This window comes from Nansenia antarctica (genome assembly GCF_963989245.1).
Source record: "Nansenia antarctica genome assembly, chromosome: 3".
Taxonomy (NCBI): Eukaryota; Metazoa; Chordata; class Actinopteri; order Argentiniformes; family Microstomatidae; genus Nansenia; species Nansenia antarctica.
Genome location: NC_137688.1, coordinates 17,108,691 through 17,126,584, shown reverse-complemented (window position 1 = coordinate 17,126,584; position 17,894 = coordinate 17,108,691). Strand labels below are relative to the sequence as shown.

The window sequence follows — 17,894 nt, the reverse complement described above, 5'->3', positions numbered from 1 at the left end:
GCTGGTTCTCGACCCGGACAGAGAGACACAGCTGGTTCTCCACCCGGACAGAGAAAGGCACAGCTGGTTCTCGACCCGGACAGAGAAAGACACAGCTGGTTCTCGGCCCGGACAGAGAAAGGCACAGCTGGTTCTCGGCCCGGAAAGAGTATTTTGGTGGATAGAGAATTGTCATGACACCACTGCATATAAGGGGGACTTCTGGTCCCCACGTGTGTGTTTTGAGTTCTTGAACATCGCTTCCTAACATAGTGAAGAGGTAGGGGGTTGGTGAGACCTTCAGGGAGGGTGTGTTCAAAGACGCAAAACACACAGCCGCACGTATAAAAGCATTGCGTAGAGCTGAATCAATCCACCCTTCCTGACCATTGTGAGTGGTGAGTGTGCGGCATGCGAGTGCGGCGACCCTGAGCAGACCGCCGACCACATAATCACCACCTGCTCCTTATATAGACCACCCTCGGAAGCCAGCCTCTTCGACTTAGAACCAGAGATGCGGGCATGGCTACACGACACCGAGTTGGACCTCTGACGTTACACGAAAGAAGAAGACCATTGTGAGTGGGTGTTCATTCTGTGCAACACGTTTCGATATTGTGCACTGTTTCCTTGCTCTTGAACTACAGCCCTGGTATGAGCATGTATGGGGTTTCCTGAATGGTTCCGCAGGGGTTACGGCTGGAAGGAAACCCTGGCATGTCATCATCACCATTCTCTGCTCTACAGTGGAAAAAAATATATATATCTTTATCAGGGGAGGCTAGCGGAGGTAGAAATCGGAGGACAGCTCATTGTAATACATGGAACGGAATGAGAAATGCACGTGTTTGATACCGTTCCCTATCCCGCCCCATCATGCATTACAATGAGCCCCGTCCTCCCAATTTCTACCTCCGCCAGCCTCCCCTGACCTCTACATGCATGTATGTATACTGTATATGGCTTGGCTGGGTCTCTGACATTCAGTACACTGTGTGTTCACAGCAAGCAGCCAACTATGGTCCAGCATCTTGGAAAACACTATCTAATAAAAGTGGAACCGGTCGGGGGAGGTACGGGTTCTAGCATCGCATCAGGGGAGGCTGGCGGAGGTAGAAATCGGAGGACGGGCACATTGTCATGCATGGAATGTTTGATACCATCCATCTCTCAATCCCTTTCCATGCATTACAATGAGCCTCTCCTCCGATTTCTACCTCCACCAGCCTCCCCTGATATTGCACACCCACGTTGTACAGAATTCTCTGTCAAGATAGAAGATGCAACATGTGACCTATTACATTGACCAACTGATTGATATTTTTCAAGTTTATTTTGATTAAGGCGGTCAAGCTCTTAGTCTGGCAGAACTAAAACTACATCAGAGAGTAGGTAGTTTGGACTATTAAAATATATAACTATGGACCAGAATTCTATATATATATAAAATTCTATATATATTCTGTTCACATGTATATCAATCTGCCTCTGTTGTGGAAAATACAGCTCATTCATAATCACCCCCCCCCGCCCCCCCGCCCCCGTCACAAATCTCAATGGCTTTTTCTCCTCAACAAGATTGAGTTGTGCATCTGTGCAAGGACACACTACATCACCGAGCGCTCGCTCTCCAGTATCATCATCTCAACAGGAGGAACACAGAAGGCCCACCGACAGGGTGAGACCAGACAAACAGAGATGACAGACAGACAAACAGAGATGACAGACAGGCAGACAGAGATGACAGACAGGCAGACAGAGATGACAGACAGGCAGACAGGGAGAGACCAGACAGACAGAGATGACAGACAGACAGGGAGAGACCAGACAGGGAGAAACCAGACAGGGAGAGATGACAGACAGGGAGAGACCATAATGAACTCACTAAAGCTGAAGTGATGGGTTCAGTTCAATACCTTAAAGCCATTGAAATTCACTCAGCTCACTGATTTGACTCCTAATCGACTCAACACATTCCACTCACGGTGTGTGTGTTGGGGTCTGGAAGGCTCTCCGGGCAGTCCCAGGGTGAGTCCCAGGGTGTGTTTCTACGCCCTCACAGCCCCCGTGAAGACGGAGTGTGTTCCCCAGAGGGTTCTCTTCACAACAGAACTCTCTCTCTCTCTCAGCCCGACACATTTCTGAACTAAAAATAACAGTTTATAATCATCTTCAGACATTCATCATGATGCACCACAGCGCCACAGCATTTGATTGATCATTGTAAAGGACACACACACACACACACACACACCAGGTAAATACATTCAGGTGCCCCTGTATTCCTCCAGGGAGAGGCATCCGTACAGGATACCTGGACCGCTGCTGCTGCTCCTCACACTCACACTCACACACACACACACACACACACACACACACACACACACACACACACACACACACCACGGAAGTACACAAGTGCACCCTTCACAAAAGAGAATTGGGACAGGCAGCATCAGATTTAGAGAGTCTGAGAGACTTTCAAGATAAGAGCGTCAGACACTCTGATAAGGGCACTTGAGCTGTGAGACACTAGAATGCCAAAGCTGAACACAGTAACACGATTGATCTTTTTCATACATCTCTCGTTTGGAACTCCATACCTTTGAGGTGAAGTTTGAGAGCTTTTCAAATTGAGTGAACAGGACCAGCGGAGTCCTTACTATTCGGACAGGACAAGTGGTCCTTACTATTCAGCTGGGTCTTAACGAGCTCTAGGATTTGGTTTGATTGGATATGATCTTCAGACGCAGACCCACACCGGGCCCCGGCTGAGCTCTTTGCATTGGACCTGAAACCCTGCTTTGATGGTCGAGCTGCTACACCAAAATAACTTCCCACAAACTCCCCAAAAAGTGATAGATTATCAAAATCAAACCCCGATTGAAGAACCCCCCCCCCCTAAAAAAAAAGACTATGTCAACATCATTGCAAAGAGATACACACCCTCAAAATAAACAATACATAATTCACTCTTTGAGAGTCCTGATACAACGGACTATTCATTTGCTATTTCATAACATCTGCTTTAAGAAAACATGGCTCACCAAGGACCTGTTCTCTGACAGACAGAGAGAGAGTGAAACAGTGAAACAGAGCGAGAGAGAAAGAGAGACAGAGTAAGAAAGAGAGAGAGAGGGTTATAATCCTCCATGTCAAGATCCTCTATGCTTCCAACTCTCTTGGTGTCAACATCCGTTGAGTTGAAGGAATCCTGCGAAGGAGGATGAACACTGAGAGTCCCAGCCCAGTTCAGTTCAGTTCACCATCGGTTGTGCAAAGGCCGAATAACAAAGTAGGAAAAATATCAAGATTCAAGATGTCCGCTGATCAGATCAGTCTTTGTTCCGGCGGTCCAGGAGGGAGACCAGAAGTATATCATTCATCATTCAGAGGGTCTCAATAAGGCACGTTTGGTTACTGCATCAAACACTCCACAGAGGAGTCTCTTCACCAGCCCAGCGTGTGTGTATGTGTGTGTGTGTGTATATGTGTGTGTATGCTATTTGGTTCTTTTGGGCGACGGTGTGCCCACGGCCACGGTGATCTTGGTGAACAGCAGGTCCTTCTCCACCTTGACCACCTCGTACTGCACAGACTGGATGCCGTCTTTCATCATGGTGGTCCTGGTATGGGAGATGAGGTCAAACCTGGAGGGAGACAGTTCCTATTATTAGTTAGTTTGACGTTGGCCTATCAGCATGTAGTTGGGGGGCGGTGGTAGCCTAGAGGTTAGAGAGCCCGGCTAACAATCGGAAGGTCACTGGTTCGATCCCCGTCTAAGGAGCTGCGCCTAGAGCAAAACATTTTGTTTGTCAAACTGGTCTTGACACAGACAAACTGGTCGTGACAGTATTGTCTCAGTGATCTTTGAGCTGTGCTTTGACATACAAATCACGACGCTAGTACAATCATGCTTTTTCCTAAGAATTTTACTCTCTTACACTTGTGTAATATGACATAACAATAAAACTTGAAACTTGAACCTAGCGACTGGCTGTGGTCCTCAGGCAGGTCCCTCACTACAAAAGGAAACTGGGCGTTTTCCCTTAGAGCCCCGCAGCTGTGGAACTCCCTACCTGTGGAACTCCCTACCTGTGGAACTCAGTGCCTTCTTTTAAATCAATTCTCAAAACGTACCTTTATAGGACGGCTTGTCAAGTTTCTATTCCTCTCTTATGACTTTTATTTCACTTGTTTTTATTATACACTTTGTTTTATCAAAGTTTGATGTTTTAATTATGTTATTTTTGTTTTTATCCTGACTGTGTGTAGCTAGACACACAGACATGTTATCATGTCCTGTTCAGCACTTTGTAATTGTGTTTTGAAAGTGCTATACAAATCAAGTGCATTATTTATTATTATTGTGTATATGACATTACAACACAGTAATGCTCAGCTCAGCCCAACAACATGTGCCTCATATGTGGGAGAGGAGAGAGGGGAGTGGAGGAGAGGAGACGAAAGGAGAGGAGGGGTGTGTGGTAGAGGAGGAGTGTGGTAGAGGAGGGGTGTGGTAGAGGAGGAGTGTGGTAGAGGAGGAGTGTGGTAGAGGAGGAGTGTGGTAGAGGAGGGGTGTGGTAGAGGAGGAGTGTGGTAGAGGAGGGGTGTGGTAGAGGAGGAGTGTGGTAGAGGAGGGGTGTGGTAGAGGAGGGGTGTGGTAGAGGAGGAGTGTGGTAGAGGAGGGGTGTGGTAGAGGAGGAGTGTGTGGTAGAGGAGGGGTGTGTGGTAGAGGAGGAGTGTGTGGTAGAGGAGGGGTGTGGTAGAGGAGGAGTGTGGTAGAGGAGGAGTGTGGTAGAGGAGGGGTGTGGTAGAGGAGGGGTGTGGTAGAGGAGGAGTGTGGTAGAGGAGGAGTGTGGTAGAGGAGGAGTGTGGTAGAGGAGGAGTGTGGTAGAGGAGGGGTGTGGTAGAGGAGGAGTGTGGTAGAGGAGGAGTGTGGTAGAGCAGGGGTGTGGTAGAGGAAGAGTGTGTGGTCACCTCTGAGGGTTGGCCTCGTTGTGCTTGTCTCTGTTGTGGCGGATCATCCTGCACTTCCCCACGGCACCACTGGGGCGCGATATGGACATCCCCCTGGAGCTCAGCCTGCGCACGCACGCACGCACAGACACAGACACAGACACAGACACACACACAGACAGACACACACACACACACACACACACACACACAGGACCACAGCGTTACTCACCACACACACTGGGGGAGGTAGAACACCAGGGGAGGCAGAATACCAGGGGAGGCTGGGGGTGGTAGAAATCGGAGGATAGGCTCATTGTCATGCGTGGGGTGGAGGCCGGATGTGTGACGTCATGTGAGTGTGTTTGTGCCGTTGGGTTCAACGACACAGCTGATAAGAGATTCCCGTGACACGCTGTCTCTGTGAAAACAACCAGCCCCCCCCCCCCCTCCCTCCCTCCCAATGTTGTTTCTAGTATCACTACCAGGCTGAAATCGCTGGCGTCTTCTCCGATTGCCCCTAAAAGCTACAATACGGCAAGTCGCCGGCACCAAAAAGACATTCTAACACCCCAGCCAATTACCACTGTGTGGCAGTCATTACTAATGCAGCCCTTCAGGAGAGAAAGGAAGTCCAGCTCAGGTGACAAGCTCTCCGGTTCCTTTTAACTCGTTCAGGGCCGAGAGTGAATAAAGTCGCCCAAACGGTCAACATTCTAGAGCACTAAACGGTGACGTGATTCACCAGAAATGCATCAATGATGATGCTTCATTTATTTATTTATTTGTAAGTAATTTTTTTCTGAGTGGGGCAGTCCCACTCATATTTTTCTTAGATAGTAGAGATTTGATAGGAAGGATGGGAGAGAGAAGGGATGACATGCAGGATATGTCCGGAATCGAACCGGCAACCCTGCGGTTACATGGTCGACGCTTAGTCAACGCTTAGTCCTCCTCACCCTGTGACGCTTCATTTTTGTAGCCAATCCGAGTACTGTTGCTAGGTAAACATCACATAAAACACTTGGAACACTCTATCAGTGGTTTTCAACCCACTCCTCGGGGACCACCAGCCGTTCCACATATTTGATCTGTTCCACCACCAGCACACCTGATTCAACTAATCAAGTACAAATCTGAACAGATAGCATTTAAGCTACCTTGTTCCAAAGTGAGGCATCTTTCTTTAGGTCTGTGTACATGACTGGTCAGGGTAGATGTCTCTATAAAGACACCAGGACTGAACAGCGGGGGGACCAGGCTTTCTACGCTGCAGCAGCCCCCCCCCGCCCCTCCCCTCCCACCCCACCCACTCTTTGGAACACTCTCCCAAACCACATCAGAGAGTCCAGCACCCTCTCTTCAAAACCTGTCTTTTTAAACTCGCTTTTAATCTTTAACTATTGTCATTGTTGTTGTTGTTGTTGTTGTTGTTGTTACTGACTGTGCTTTTGTTTGACTTTTTATTCACCCATCTATTCTTGTTCTCTACATGTAGTGTCTGAGTACTGAGAAAAGTGCTATACAAAAAAAAGAAATCTTACAAAAAAATTATTATTATTATTATCATCATCATCATCATAGAGAGCATTTCAGCTCAAAACCAAGTTGTTATATAGTTAAAGCTTGGCTCATGTGTTCAAACAAGGCAGGGTATAGTTTGACATTTATACCCCAATTAACCCTGACTCATCTCTAAACAGAAAGACAACCAAGAGATAATAGTCCAAGTTACGCAACAGCCTCCAGGAAGAGAGAGAGAGACGTCCTTTATCAGAAAGGACAGGAGGTCCTGGAGGTCTGGAGCAGACGCCACATCTCCTCTGTTTCCTTCAAACACATAAAAAGCAGCAGGCCGTCTATCTGAGACAGAAACAAGCTGTCAGACAGCTGGAACTCACCCTCGACACATAAACAGCCTGGCTGCCGCAGGCAGCACTGCTGGAGAGGAGGGGAATAGAGGGGGAGAGGGAGGGGGAGGGGAAAGGGGAGGGAGAGGGAGAGTGTGTGGGGGGGGGCCTGCTCATTCAAAACTTGGTTCTCACTTTGCCCAAGAAATGCAAATAGTGATGAGATTTGCCTGTTTGGCCTGATCGGTCCTTCAACCCCCCCTCCCTTCATTTTCGATGCGTCAGCGGTCATGCTAATGTGTCGTTGTTCATTTTGTAGCCAATTAAAGTGTTGTTGCTAGGTAGATACCACAAAGAACACTGTGTTCCGGAACTGTTTGGCAGTTGGTGAGTTAAGGGTGTTCTATTCTGGCTGTGCTCCGCCCTACATTTTGTTTCCACCTGTCCAATCCCCAGTCATTGGCTGAGTAGTAACTGGTTTTCTTTTGTTCCCCCCCGTTCTATTGTTCCAATCTACAGGAGTGACTTGGAAGGAGAGACTAGGGGTGGAAAGGTGTGTGTGTGTGTCCATCCGTCCGTGTGTCCATGTCTGTGTTTCCGTGTCCGTGTGTGCGTCCATGTGTCCATCCCTGTGTGTGTCCATGTTTGTGTCCGTGTGTGTACGTCCCTGTGTATGTGTGTATGTGTGTGTGTGTGTGTGTGTGTGTGTGTGTGTGAGTGTGGGAGTGTGTGAGTTAGGGATGCTCCGATCTGGATTTTTGGGGCCGATACCGATCACCGATTTTTTTCCTCAAGATCAACCGATACCGATACCGATACCGATTTTTTTTTTAATACATAACTGTAGGCCTACTGACTGGATAGCCTACATATTTTTTGCTTTTTAGACAAAAGTTTTGATCCATTAGGCACCAAGCAAACGCAGACCCATTTTTATGGCATAGTAAAGGTCTGGCCTATCACCCAGTTAGGGCCTGAAGCCCAAGTCAGTCGATATGGCTGTATAAAAGACATCATAAACGTGGCCTTCATGGTTTACATACTGTTACGTCCTCCTATGTTTTCTGTTCAGTTATCTGTCTTCCCCAGGGAAAAAAAAAAAAAAAAAAATAAAAAAAAATCGGTTTTTGCGATCGGCCATTTTTGCCGATCACCGATCGAGTCATTTGGAGTGAAATCGGCCGATTTAAATCGGTGGCCGATAAATCGGAGCATCCCTAGTGTGAGTGTGAGTGTGTGTGTGTGCGTACCTGTTGTAGATGTCGTCGTCCTCTCCCCCCCAGCCCCAGTAGTTGTTGGGGAAGCCGTTGATCTTCAGGAACTGTTCTTTACTCATGGACGACACCCCCCCGAAGAACTGTTTATAGGGCAACCTGGGAGGGGGGGGGGGGGGGGGGGGAGAGAGAGAAAGAGAGAATGATAATAAATGAGGGAAGTTGAACATGTTGAACAGTGTTCTCTGTGGCTGACCTCCAGGGGTCAAGGCCGAGCAGAGAGACAGCAGCCAATGGCCATCTCCCACCACAGTAAACAGGAAGTGACTGACCAGCAGATGGACGGTTCAGACAGACCTTCTTCCTGTGTGGTCATGAGACACTGCCCCCCGCCCCACCCTCCCCCCGCCACACACAGCAGAGGCAGAGGCCATAACGGCCATAACGGACGCACACACGAGACACACACACACACACACACACACACACACACGCAACACAACACAACACAACACAACACAACACAACACAACAACACACAACACACAACACACCCCAAGTATGTTTGTATGTATTTCCTTTCCTACTGATCTTGGACACTGAGTTTCCTCAGCTTGGTCCTTCTCTCCAGCCCTCCTGCTAGAAGGCTGCAAACCAAACCTGCGTTATTACACAAGAGCAGAGACTCCCAGAGAGCCCCCCCCCCCCTCCCTGAGCCCCCCTCCCCTCCCTGAGCCAACACCGCTGCGTGGGAATTAGTCAGAGAGCAAACTGGCCAAGGAGAACAAGAGGAGCTTGGCCCTGGGCCGGATCTGCCTGCTGCCAGGACCACCACTATTACATCCAGATGTGTGTCCCTGGAGGCACAGGCACAGGCACACACACACACACACACACACACACACACACACTCACAAGCAAACACACACGCAAACACACACACACACAAGCAAGCAAACACACACACACACACACACACACAGTCACACACACACACACACACACACACACGTTGTACAACAGGGAAGAGGTTTAAGGACAGGATGCCCATAAGAGCCTTGAGAGAAGAACACACACACACACACACACACACACACACACACTTCACCCACAATTTATGAGGCAGAGGTCCATAACACAGCATCCACTGTTGCCATTATCAACATTGTATTGTGTAAACCTCAATAACTGTAATCCTAGTCCTGTGCGTAAAACTCTGCGTCTGACGTCAAACTTTGCGGTGTAGTATGGGAGTGTTACGTTTTACTTAGTTGCAACATTAATATTATCAGTATAGCATATGATATTGCTGGCCGCACTGTAGCCCCTAAATAGGACAGACATAAATCCTAATGTGATCTTGTTTTAGCCACACCATCTAAATTCTAAAGAATAATTGTTTATTGTATGTGCCAGTTAAATGTTATATTTGGTTCAAGCTTATTCCCTTTTGAAAAGGAGTATTGTCATTTATTAAAATGTTACGAGGCATACATGCCTATTTTTCTAAAGAAGAATTGTTTATTTTATCAGTCAGTTTTAGATTTGTTTTCCAAGTTATATCGTTTTAAGAAAAGGAGCTTTGTAATTCATTTTAACATGTTCAAATGTTATTAGGCAGACATTCTACACTGTGTTCAGAGATAGAGATAATAAAACAGCTGCGTTGATACGCACGCACACGCACACGCACAGACACACACACACACACACAGTCTGACTCATGCTCTACGTGGCCGACTAGAACAGCGACAGTGTCAATGGTAGTTTTATCAAGAGACCACAGCAAACACACATCCTCTGCTATTATCAACCTCTGTGGTCTCCCACCTCAGACTAAAGTAAATAGTAAAGTGATTAGCACGTGAGCTAGTTGACATGGCCACCTCAGGCTAGTGATTAGCACGTGAGCTACGATGACATGGCGGTGCCGCATCAATATGCCGACGGACCGTTGTACCGACAGCCCTCCCTGCATGTGAATGCTCTCCGCTTCTCTGTTACGGTACATGTGGGAAAACTACGGTTAGGGTTAGGTGCTACGTCGACTTGGTACATGCTGGCATGTCTAACCCTAATCCTATCCCTAACCCTACCCCTAACCCCAACCCTAACCTTAACTGTAGCACCCTAGCACCTAACCCTAGTTTTCCCACATGTACCGTCTTGTCAGCTCTCGCAGAAATCCACTAATAAACTGTCGGCATTGTGGTCCGTCGGCACAGCGGGTGGGCCCCGACATGGCCACCTCAGGCTAAAGCTGACAATCGACATACCGATTGTGAGCAATACCGACATGTGGCATAATCAGGTACAATCAATTGTACAGCAGTAGGTATAGTCAATTGTACAACAGTACAACTAAGCTCACAAGACAAAAAGAAACATGAAATAAAATAAAGTATGTTGCTAAACAGCTAGACCAGTCATCAGTCATATTCAAAAATAACAGTCAGACATACATACAAAAATTAGCCTTTCTGTTATTTGGCAAGGAACATCTAAGTATTTTTTTTTTTTTTTAAAGTTGACTTATTATTAACCATGGCTTACTGCTGACAGAGGATCCCTTGATGCTAGCTAGCGTAGCTTACATGAGCAACTTTTAAGACAATAGTTCTTATTAGAAGAAATTAACATTTCGATTGAACTTTAGCTTATTGAGAAAAGAAGAAGTTCTTAGACAATTCAGATTTCGGAAGAAAACATTTTAGGAAGTAAGAAATATCTTATAAATTACGTGACGCTTCATTTTTGTAAACACCACATAAAACACTTGGAACAGGTAGTGAGTGCTCTGGAATTATTTGGCAGTTGGTGAGTTAACAATGTTCTATGCTGCTATGTTAAACCGGAGCCTAAACAAGCTGAATGGTCTCAGTAACAAAGCAACACAGAACTCCTAGGGAAATGGAAACCCCTCGTAAACTAGTGCACATTTCAAGGTTGGATCACATAATGCTGTGTTCCCCCTAGGAAACGAAGTCTATGTCCAGTTAGAGCTGATGCTAGACACACACAGACACACAAACACAGAGACACACAAACACACACACAGACACACACACACACAGACAGACACACACACACAGACACACACTAATCAAATCCAAATCTAGCAGCACACCACACCGCTGGCTCTGCACCAGATGCTGCACATATCCAGGTTTATAAATAGCAGCTATGGTGATAAGCAGCAGAGACAGGATGGTGTGTCAGCTGCTGTTGGCTCTGCTACAGCGCATCAGAGATGAGGCACGTCGTGGGTTAATAGTAGAGTCCGTGGGGCCCCAAGGTGCCCCTAGACACTCCTACTTAATGAGATGTGTGTGTGTGTAGGTGTGTGTGTGTGTGTGTGTGTATTCATGCGTTCAGTGATTTGCGTGTGAGTAGTTTCCAGAAAACAAGCTTGTCTATAGACATAGACAAGTGTGTGTGTGTGTGTGCGTGTGCGTGTGTGCTGTTTTGTGCTCGCATGTGAGCAATTTACTTGAAGCCAAACTTGTCCATAGACACAGATCAGTGTGTGTGTACGTCCGCGTGTGTGTGTGCTGTTTTGCGTGCGTGTGTATGTGTGAGCAATTTACTTTAAGCCAAACGTGTCTATGGACACAAATTAGTGTGTGTGTGTGTGTGTGTGAGCTGTTTTGCGTGTGTGTGTGTGTGTGTGTGTGTGTGTGTGTGTGTGTGCGTGCGTGTGAGATATTTACTTGAAGCCAAACTTGTCCATGGACACAGCGATGTGGCGTGGCTGGCTGTAGCACTTGTAGGTGTTGCGGTCGTCCATGGGGATCAGGTCCACGTCGCTGAACACGAAGCAGCCGTAGTCGTACTCCTTCAGCGCCTCCATGTAGCCCACGTTCAGGAGCTTGGCCCGGTTGAACCGATCGTTCCCGTCCTGCACAGGGGGGGGGTGAGAAGGACCAGGGTTAGTGGCAGGAGGACGGGAGTTAGGTTGGGGAGGAAAACAAGTGGGAAAACACAGAAGAGGACAGACGGACGGTTTCCCAGAGAAAGATTTAACTCCTTCAGGGTCGAGGGTGAATAAAGTTGCCCAAACTGTCAACGTTCTAGGGTGCCACCATGGGTGACTTTATATTCACCCAAAAATACTTCACTTAGTAGCCAATCAAAGTGTTGTTGCTAGGTAAACATCACATAGAACACTCGGAACACTCTAGTTGCTGGTTTCACAGACAGGGCTTAAATCTAGTCCTGAACTAAATCACACTTTCAATGTCAAATCTCCATTGAAGATGCTTTTTTAGTCTAGGATTAGGCTTAAGCCTTGTCAGTGAAACTGGCCATAGGTGTTCCGGAATTCTTTGGCAGTTAGTGAGTTCAGGCTAACCCTGGCCAAAAAAATATTAATATTCAACAGGGAATTTCCATTGAGAGTGTGATTTAGAGGCATGGGTTTAATCCGTGTCGGGGAAACGGTTTTCCACTAGTGTCTTGGTGGAGGAAAGGGCACACCTAGTCTAAGAACAGTCTGTCTATGTGCTACTACGAAGTGTGTGACTACTATACAAGTATGCATAGGGACTGAACACTAGACACAGACAAAGGGCTTGGGAGTAGAGTTTACAGCGTAAAGCTTAAAGGTTAGACTTGGGGGTTAAAAATAAAGAAGAAACACAATAAATGTCTGGGCTACTTTAGGAGGGTCTAGGGCCGTGGGGAGGGAGCGGACACTGAGGCCAAACTGACCTCAAATGATCAGAGCAGAACTTTAAGAAACAATGTTTTGCAGAGGAGTGCTTGGTATCAGCTGCAGGCTACTATCACAGTAAACAGAGGATTGCTCAACAGCAAGGAGAGGTCATGTGGAGGAGTTCATCCATTCTGTACACGTTCCTGTTTCACAACCCTGCTGGGGAGGCTGAGGGGCTGGCGGGAGATTAGATCGCTGTTTCAAAACAGTCCCACGTTCACTTCTTCCTCTCGCAGTTCAGACATGTTAAGTTACAGAAAAACATCTTCATTTTGGAACAAAATGGAACCCGAGGATAATGTTGTGTTAGTGGTTGATCGAGCAGTCAGAAACAATGTGTGATGCTAAGGTTCCCGAACACAGATTCAACCTAGTCCTAGACTAAAATGCAAGTCTGATGGACAGGTACATTTAACACATTTCCATTTTAAAAGGGCTTGTGTACAAAAAGAATGTAATGTACAAAAAAGAAAAAAAAGAATGTAATGTACAACTAGAATAAAGAAATTATTAAGCAGAGCTGTGTATATATATATAGTATACAGGTAAATAAAGATAAAATAAAAAGTGCAGTGAAAAAGGCAGTGCTATCTAGACCAGGAGCAGGCTTAATCTGTATCGTGTGTGTCTGGGAAGTCATCCATCCCTCTCTTAGACTAAAGCTCTTAGACCTAATGTATGCGACCTGTGATTTGAGCCTGGAGTCGGTCTGTTCTTTCTCTCTCTCTCTGATGAATACAGAGGAGAGGCCAGCGGGAGGCCACCTAGATGGGCCAGATACCGCTTTCTCTCTACGGACAGAAGGGGCGGCTGGTGGAGGGAGAGATTGGAGGACGGACTCATTGTGACGCACTCGTGTTTGATACCATTCCTTGATACCATTCCTCATTCCGTTCTGTGCATTATAATGAGCCCAATCCTCCGATTTCTACCTCCACCAGTCTCCCCTGGTAAACACAGCCCCAGAACCGAAGGGCAGGGGCCACAGAGACGGGCTGGATACAGTTCTCTCACTCTCTCTGCCCCGGACCCCAGCTCTTGAGCCCCCGCCCCCCCCCCTCTGACGGCTCACTGCTTGGCGGGAACAAAGCTATCGGGAGCATCCCGTCCTGTGTCTGTGCGGACCGGGTTGGTTGTTCAGCAGACATAAAGCCCGGGGCTCACATATCACCGGCTTTATCTGCTGATGGACCTTCCTGAAAGAGCCACCGCTTCAAAGCCCATAGAACACAAATTGTCTAAAATATTCAAGTAGGGCAGATGGGAGGAAACTCCCCCCCCCCCCCCCCCCCCCCAAAAAAAGAGTAACAGTTTCTGAGGTGAAAGAAGAGACTGGGTGGGTGCTGGTGAATGTAAGCTTTTGGGTGTTGGCATCAAGTTAGATATCATCATGGTATAATTGGTTAGATATAATTTAATCTTGCACAACCATACCCTCCAAACGCCTGGACCTCCATATTATACATAACACTGCCACTGACTTTTTAGTCCAGAGAAATTGTCAATTTCTACCAAATGTGTTGTTCTGGGAACCAAGAGATAAGGTTTCTACGGCCAAGTTGAAGTCATCCAGTTCCAGAGAGCGCTCGAGGCGTTAGTATTGTTGGAAAGCTGACAAGTGTTATGCATCCTAAACGTCCCAACTGTTGGAGGCAAAACATGTGAGTCTAGAAAGTAATACAATAACTTTTTTTTCCAAAAATAACAATATTTTAAAAACCTATATTATTATAATGTTATTTCCCCAAATTTCACATGAGACACTGTAATACAATATCATTTGCATACACATTTTGTATCCGAGGACGGTCATTTGCAACATGACAGAAACAGCAAAGTAAAGAGGACTGCATAGGCCCCAAAAAATAAAGAGAGAGATAGAGAGACACACAGACAGAGAGAGAGATAGAGAGAGACACACCGACAGAGTCACACACAGACAGAGAGAGAGATAGAGAGACACACAGACAGAGAGAGAAAGACAGACAAAAAAATAGAGATAAAGAGAGAGAGACACACAGACAGAGATAGAGATAGAGAGAGAGACAGACAGATAATTGCACCATGCTGATCTCTGTACATAATGTTTACACAGTTCTCATTTATTTGTATTCATATTTTTAAACTGCTGTCCACACTTTTCTATTTTAAGTTATCTTTATTTACCTGTATACTATACATATACACAGCTCTGTTTAATCATTTCTTTATTATAGTCGTACATTACATTATTTTCTGCTTATTTTTTTATCTTCACACTTGCTGTGGCCATGTAAACGTATGTTTCCCATGTCAATAAAGCCCTTTAAATTGAAAATTCTAATTGAATTGACAGAGAGATAGAGACAAACACACAGAGACAGACAGACAGATAGACACAGAGCCAGACAGACAGGCAGACAGAGATAGAGACAGACAGACACCAACAGACAGACAGACAGACAGACAGACAGGCAGACACAACACCGACAGACATAGACAGAGACAGAAAGACACAGACAGACAGACAGGCAGAGACAGAGGGACAGACACACACTGGAAGTTGCTCCTTCGCCTCATCTCCTCTCCTGATCTGAACACACAGGACAGGTGTAAGCAACATGGCCAACACTGTCTCTCCTGAACACACCTTCACCTGTCCAGGTGTTTCATGTCAGCGCAGGTGAAGGAGAGGAGACCAGGAGAGGAAGCTACTTCAGAGAACAGAGAACGTAGCCTAGCCAGAGCATAAAGAAGAGGAAGAGGCAGAAGGGGAAGAAGAAGAAGAAGAAGCCCATATTACCAGTAAGACCCCTCAGCCCAACGGGGTCACGCTATTGGCCAGAGCAAGCAGGGGGCTGGCCTCGCCTCCTCCAACGACCACAGCCATTGGCCAGACACGCCTGACATGCAAAAGGGGTGGCGGTTTGAGCAAGGGGGGCGGGAACAGGAAAAGGCAACAACAAAGGAGGAGAGGAATGACGAGGAGGAAGAGGAGAGAAGAGAGAAACAAGAGTGATTGAGTGGTAGAACAGCAACAAAGACACAATAATTGTTGTAAACAGCATAAAAGCTCATTTGAGCCAACAATGTATTGTGATTTAACAATTTAAAATATACAGTATTTTTTAAAAATATATAATTATTGCCTGTAATGGACTTCCGGGGTTAGTGGTGGTCTAGTAGACAGTGAGTTGGACTGGTGATTAGAAGGTCATGAGTCCAAACCCCACCTGGGAACACCACCACTAGTGTGCCCTTGAGTAAGGCACTTAGCCCTATGAGACTGTCCCTGTAATCTCTAACTGTAAGTAGCTTTGGATAAAAGCGTCTGCTAAAATGGTTAAAATGTAAATGTAAGTTCCCACCTTCAGATGCCCACAGATCTCTGACTAAGTTACTGTAACACACTACTATTGAGTTTGACTAGGTTACTGTTAACACACTACTATTGAGCTCTGTAGTACCGTAATATCCAGTGTTTTTTATTATATTTCTCCCTCCACCCGCCTTTTGGGGGCGTTTTTGGGGGGCAGGTCCTCTGTGATGAAGAAAAAGTCTGAGGCGTTAAGCCAAAACCCACACTGGATTACCGCCAGGACACTGTTTCCTGCATGCAGGTGTGGCTCCCTCTACTCAATAAGCGAGTTTTTCACACTTGAGATGTCCTGTGTGGATGTGTGGATGTGTGTGTGTGTGTGTGTGTGTGTGTGTGTGTGTGTGGATGTGCGTGTGGGTGTGTGTGCGTGCATGCGTGCGGATGTGTGCGTGTGGGTAGGTGTGTGTGTGTGTGTGTGTGTTGGGGGGTAACAGAGTCATGTCTTGGCATGAAAACCTGCAAGAGGAAGTCTAAAAGTAAAGTTCTAATTCCTTACGGCCGCACATTCAATGAGCATGCAAGACACACACACACACACACACACTCTCCCCCTCCCCCTCCCCACCCCTCTCTCGACATGCTAAAACAAGTGTCTGTCTGGCTGAGGTGTCTCATGTTTCTGGGCTCTAGTAGCTATGTCTCATTCAGGGAAGTGTTCCATGCTGCCACTCTCAGGCTATATCGGTAGTAGCTGTGTATGATAGTAACCACACACGCTCAGATTGTAACCAAGATATTCAGGTTAAACAGAGCAGGCTCCACGATCAACAGTCATCTACAAAACACACAACTGACACAGTGTGTCTATGGTCAACCGGTCAGGACTAACGTTATTATGTGTAAACAGTCTTCTCCAGGCCTAGTGGGCGGGGCTGACTACGGGCCTTCACTCCCAGTGTTTCCTCTATATGCATTTATTCGTGGCGGGCCGCCACGAATGAATTTCCTCCGCCACTAATTGATTCAGACAGTCCACTTTGATTCAGGCTGCGCAGAAAGGCAGCGAGTTATTATGACCGGAGAACAGAAAAAAAGCATGTGTCCCTGAACGCTCCGCCAATCACTGTGAGTAAACTGACTCTGAGAATGTCGTCACGTCACATTTTACCGTAATACCCTATATGGTGGTTGAAGTGCAACATCTCAGCTTTCAGGGACAGTTGGAATTCTTTCGATAGCACAAACCGTTTAGAAATTACGGTAATTACAATGTCGGGTGCGGATTTGTGCCGGCGGCGGTACATTCGGCGCAGAAGTATCCTAATCGAAAATGCATCATCAGCGACGACTGTGGGTTATTGCATTTACTGCTGTTCTCTGGTTCATGTTCTTATACCAGTGCTCAGTATAGAGTATTTTAAATGAACATTCGTAATGTAGTCTAGTCTCTGATGTTCATGGTCAATTAAATCAGCCTATTTTGTGAGACAAATAATGTTCCCGCTAATGGGTTAACCGAGCATTCTCGCACCTAACGTGCAAGCACCTAGCTTCGAACTATTCATAGCAATATGCGCGGGGCAAAAATAATCTATTGCCTCTAAAATCACCACGAACAGAACGGCGGAGGTACGGGTAAGCAGGGCTCATGTTGGTGTCCTCAAAGGTAAGAGTTGGTTTTCTTTAACTCAACTGATAGCATTACCTTGCTGTTGGTTGTTTACCGAATGCTCCATCTGACTGTCACACTGTGATTTTACTTGTGTAAACAGTTAATGAGTAACGTTAGCCGGTTTTGTGCGTGTATTCTCATGTAGGCCTACCGGTACTTCGTATTGATCTTTCTGTGTGTGTGTGTGTGTAATGCGCATGTTCCGCTG

General features: G+C 46.5%; 1 protein-coding gene across 1 annotated transcript in view; it reads right to left on the bottom strand.

Moving 5' to 3' along the window:
- Positions 1-2,932: 2,932 nt before the first annotated feature.
- Positions 2,933-17,894, bottom strand: part of b4galt1l (DP-Gal:betaGlcNAc beta 1,4- galactosyltransferase, polypeptide 1, like) — a 22,078-nt gene continuing 7,116 nt past the window's right edge. The window contains exons 3-6 of the mRNA XM_080525878.1: positions 11,713-11,900; positions 8,039-8,161; positions 4,960-5,064; positions 2,933-3,629 (exon numbers count right to left, since the gene is read on the bottom strand). Of these exons, the coding sequence (XP_080382004.1) occupies positions 3,482-3,629; positions 4,960-5,064; positions 8,039-8,161; positions 11,713-11,900 (564 nt within the window). The 3' untranslated portion in view covers positions 2,933-3,481. The remainder of the gene's footprint in view (positions 3,630-4,959; positions 5,065-8,038; positions 8,162-11,712; positions 11,901-17,894) is intronic.